Raw genomic sequence first — 4,920 nt, 5'->3', positions numbered from 1 at the left:
ATACCAGCAACATCGACCCCGCAACTTGACTTGGCCCCCCAGTCAATATTCAAAATATTCATAACAAAGATTTTGACGTTTATAACTACAACAAGATTGGTTAAAATGATTTGCTCAAATAATAAATATGGATTATGTAAAATTTGTTAAATCTTTGCGGAGTTTTGATTTGATGAAGCTGATTATATTTTAAAAATAATATGTTATTATTGTTTAAGTTATTATAAATAAATATGATAAGGAACCTTGCATGGTTCGTTCTTATATATAGTCAAATGAGAAGGTTAGCTAAAAGTATTAAATAAAATGGACCTTTTGGAATTGAAATTCTTAACATAACTTTTATAATTTTCATCTATAATAAAAATATAATTACTTTTAGTTAGAGTTCTTTTTGTTGTGGAAATGGTGTAAGTATAAAATCTTTTTAGGTAAATTTAAAATTTATAAATCTAACTAATTGACGTGCATATAACCTGCCGACCCCATTTCACAGGCACACAAATTATTATATTTTCCACTAAGAAAGAATTGTGCTTCAATTATTCAATGACATACATTTTCTCTGATCTATTATATAGAATGTTTGACTTTTTACACGTATTTTTAAAATGCTTGACTATATGTTTAAATTTAATATTTTTTTTCTAAATAAAAATAATTATATTATATTTTTATTCAGAAAAAAATTACAAAAATATTAATATTTATTATACGATCAAAACATCTAAAATTACGTGTAAATAATGGGCGGAAGGAGTAAAGAAACAAACAATATGTAGATAAATGAAGAAATGTAGAGATATACACGAATACAAGATTCCCGTGGGCAAGACATATACATATTGCTAGCAGGGTCCATCCTCAACAACTTTGCATAAATAATACAACATTTAGGTACAAGTACAACCTTATTTTGTTGAATTTGTGTTTTCAATCTCGAAGCTTGGGCAACCCAGATGGCGATCGGTTCTGGAGGATCTTCCATCGTGGGTACATCTATTTTCCTCATCTTTACAGCTTCATATGTCTGTATATTTGAAATCTTTGATTGCTTGATGCTTTGGATTCTTATCTTTCAGTATTTCAAGATTTAATTGTGATTGCAGTAATTTAATGGTTATAATCTTAGGATATGTTATGCTTTTTGGGTGTTTGAATTTGGTCTGCTAAATGTTTTTTCGGTGGTTTTGATTTTGTTAAAGTTAGTTCTTGCTCATATGTCAAGTGGGTGCTTGTATGTTTGAAGGTCGTGTTTGGCGTGGTGCTTAAGTGTGTACTTGTTATGATTGATTACTGTATTTATGACAAACAGACCATCGAAAACTAGTAGATGTTTTAATTAGATCCTCTTGCTAGATTTTTGAAAATTAGTGCAAAGATTTTAAGCATCCTCTTTATGGTGATCTGCCCCAGACTTTGCTGATGTGAGTAACTGAGTACAGTCTTTTTATATCTTAGGTGCGGTGTTTGTTGTTATTAGTTTTTTTTCTTTTTGTGTGTATTATTTGTATCCTCATGGTTTTGACTGTTGGAGTATAAAGCCCTCGCTCTTATCTAGTTAGTAACAGCAGTGCTTCGTGTTAAGCCTAGATATTCTGAAATATATTAGTACAAAGATCATGCGACCATGACCACGGTTTGAGTGGAAGTGTAGGATCTCCAACTGGCATTATCTCGCAAGAGAAGCCCAATTTATAAAGTAGTCAATCTCAACAATAAACTCTTAGGTTAGTAAGTTATGATGCTTCAGGTCCTGTTTGTAATAGGCTATAATGCAACTGAAATTCTAAGATAACTGGAACACCTAATTAGATATTATTTCCTATAAAACCGATGAAACGATGATATATGGACTCTAATTTATTAGCTTCCAGAGTTTTCCTTGTTCCCAAATCATTTCACACTTCTTTTGTTATTCATCAGACATCACAGGAAATTCCAATTGAAATGTCAAATCCAATACTCTGCATTTTCTGAATACAGGATGTCTGTAAACATCATAGCCTAGAGCATCTTACAAGTGTTAATTATGTGTTATGTGTGTTTCTTTGTGTCTCACTGTGCATCTGCATTATTTATTTGCATTATATATCTGTGCTTTTAAGTTTGTGTTGGGCTGCTTGCATCACCTTTGAGTTTTCAAGGGCAGTTTCTCTTTTGGATTAGTTAACAGAGGGATCTGCATCGCAAGAAATTATAATTTACATTTCATAAATGTGAACCAGTTGAGTTTGAGCAAACCTAACTCATGACATAATTTATATCCGCAACCCTAAAACATATTAGAAATTGCATTGTCTCATTCCTTACATGCATACTTCAAAAAATGATTTCATAGTCTCTTGAGGTTTTTTTATGCACTGGTTTGCCAACCTGATTCATTTGTGATTCTTAAAACTTCATTACTTGTTAGCAATTGAAATCTTCTGTATTTATGTTTTCCTTATCTGTTTTTTTTGACATGTTTGATAATCATAATACAGAAAACTCTAGTAATTATGGCATATATTTGAACTTCTAAATTATTGTGGCCTCTATCATGAAGTTTACAGTACTGTTTGCTATTATGACGTTGCAAATGTCATAATAAACCAGCAAATTTTGGGATCTTTTGGGTACCACTATTATACTAATAGTTATTGTAGATTGCCTTTGGGTCAATGAGTGTCTTGACTAAAGCCACATAGTGCTTTAAATGACTTCATTTATCAAAGTTTTGAATGCTTAAATAAATGGGATTCGAGCAGTGGCTGATTATAATTATTTACTCATATACCCTTTAAAAGGAATACATAAAAAGCTACTTCTTCACTTATATTTCTTTGGTGAGGAGATGGCCTTTTGTTATGTTTTCTTTGTATTTTACTATGCTAATGCTTTTCTATCTGGATGTACAAGTCAGATACATTTGCTATCATGATAGGTAAATCTTATGACTGTTTTATTGCATGTTTAATTGCAGTACCGAGGAACTTTAGATTGCTGGAAGAACTTGAACGTGGAGAAAAGGGTATTGGAGATGGTTCTGTGAGCTATGGGATGGACGATGCTGATGACATTTACATGCGTTCATGGACAGGCACCATAATTGGTCCTCACAATGTAAGTTTTCTCAGCACCAATAACCAAGCACTTCTCTTGGCTTCTAAAATCTAGCTAAGCTAGTTGATACTCTTGCCCTTTGATGCTTAAAATAATCTCTTGTGATCATCTTGGCATTCTTAATGCATTGCATTCCAGTGTATCCATCAAGAGCTTATTCTCTTTTATATAAGAATTGTAATTCAGTACCTGTTTGTATTGCCTCAGACTGCACATGAAGGTCGCATATATACATTGAAGCTGTTCTGCGACAAAGATTATCCGGATAAGCCTCCAACTGTTCGTTTTCATTCTCGCATCAATATGACTTGTGTCAATCATGAAACTGGGGTGGTATGTGCTCTATATAGTTTTTTCACTTTATAGACCTGCTTAGTTTTACTATGTTTTAAAGTGATGGATTCTGCTGATGATATTAACAAATATGTCCATCGGACAGAAAAAAATGTGCATCCAAGCATTTATACAAAGAACTAAAAATATCTGTTTAAATTTTTTTTTGACGACAAGTGTTTGTGCTATCTTAGGCTATATACTTAATTTATAATGGACTGCTGCCAATGGCTAGACTTTTAAAAATGAAATCCTCAAATAATATTAGAGGGTAAAATCTTACCATCAATTCTGATTGTTATATATTCCTGTGGTATAGAAACACTCCCTCTATATATACAGCACATCTCCACAGGCGCAAATACAGAGACATCTACACTTCAATGTGTTCCGCATGTATTTGATTCAATATCATAGCAATATTTTGTACAAGCACGTGTTTCCATCCCTCTAGAACTAAAATCACGGGCAGCCGCTACCTGGTTTTGTTTTTTTATTTTTCACTGTCGTAGAACTGAACTAACTAGTAAACTATCGTTGGCAACAGGTCGAATCAAAGAAGTTTGGAATGCTGGCGAATTGGCAGAGAGAGTTCACTATGGAACACATACTGACTCAGCTGCGCAAAGAAATGACCATCTCTCAGAACCGAAAGCTTTCCCAACCTCCGGAGGGAACCTGCTTTTAAAAAAGATGAACCCCTGAAAAATGCCTATTCTATAGTGCAATACACTCATGTTGTAGACTGAAATCCCGTGTTTTGATCATATGCATCGGATTACCTGGTTGGAGCCAAATGACTTTAGTTTTCTTTATAAGAGATTTGACCTCTTTCCTCATTTCTTTCAGTTTTTTCTCTGCCTTTTCTTATATACTGCTTTTTAAGATCGTTGATTGGTTATCATTTTTCTCTTTTGTTTGAAAACAGAAAGTCTTGGCCAAGTCCTGAAATAATCATCGACTCCCAAGACTCAGGCCGATTTTAAAAAATTTAAAATGAGTAGTGCTAGGGGTACATAATTGTGTAAAAAAATTGTACATAATGACATAAAAAAAATTGTACATAATGACATAAAAAAAATTGTACATAATGACATGATTGGGGTTGTTGATGGAATATAGGGTCATTTCAATTAAAAATCATCATGGATCTAATTAAAACTCACACATCACATGTGGTTATTTACATAATTATGTGAACCAAACATTTTCCTTTTGAAAAGGCCTTTTGTGAATTACTCAAAAAATTCAGGGCTCCTTTTATAAAATCGGTATATATTTGCTATATCTGTATTTTTGGGTTAATAGGCAAAAAGATTACTGAATTCATCTGGAAATAAATTCAATTCTTTGAGACTTAGAATTGAATCAACGTTTCTAGGAATGAAATAATCATCGATCATCAATATACTTATATAAAGGAGAAGCGAGGGGCATGTAGGTGGCGCCTCTCAGATAGCTCCATTCTATTTTTCTAATTTT

The 4,920-nt window shown here is 32.7% G+C and overlaps 1 protein-coding gene across 1 annotated transcript; it reads left to right on the top strand.

Annotated features, from left to right (window-relative positions):
* The first annotated feature begins 804 nt into the window (after positions 1-804).
* On the top strand, positions 805-4,277 carry LOC108211035 (ubiquitin-conjugating enzyme E2 variant 1D). Its single transcript, XM_017382513.2, has 4 exons — positions 805-993; positions 2,966-3,105; positions 3,313-3,438; positions 3,986-4,277. The coding sequence occupies exons 1-4, from the start codon at positions 960-962 to the stop codon at positions 4,124-4,126; spliced, it is 441 nt and encodes a 146-aa protein (XP_017238002.1). The 5' UTR covers positions 805-959; the 3' UTR covers positions 4,127-4,277.
* Positions 4,278-4,920: the final 643 nt, after the last annotated feature.

The sequence above is a fragment of the Daucus carota genome, chromosome 3 (genome assembly GCF_001625215.2).
Source record: "Daucus carota subsp. sativus chromosome 3, DH1 v3.0, whole genome shotgun sequence".
In the NCBI taxonomy this organism is placed as follows: Eukaryota; Viridiplantae; Streptophyta; class Magnoliopsida; order Apiales; family Apiaceae; genus Daucus; species Daucus carota.
This window is presented reverse-complemented; position numbering and strand designations above follow the sequence as displayed.

What these genes read in the sequence shown, in the direction of transcription:
- LOC108211035 (XM_017382513.2), top strand. Translation starts at nt 960, where the DNA reads ATGGCGATCGGTTCTGGAGGATCTTCCATCGTGG. An exon ending in TGGAGGATCTTCCATCGTGG is followed by an intron (nt 994 to 2,965) that starts GTACATCTATTT and finishes GTTTAATTGCAG; the next exon opens with TACCGAGGAACTTTAGATTG. An exon ending in CCATAATTGGTCCTCACAAT is followed by an intron (nt 3,106 to 3,312) that starts GTAAGTTTTCTC and finishes GTATTGCCTCAG; the next exon opens with ACTGCACATGAAGGTCGCAT.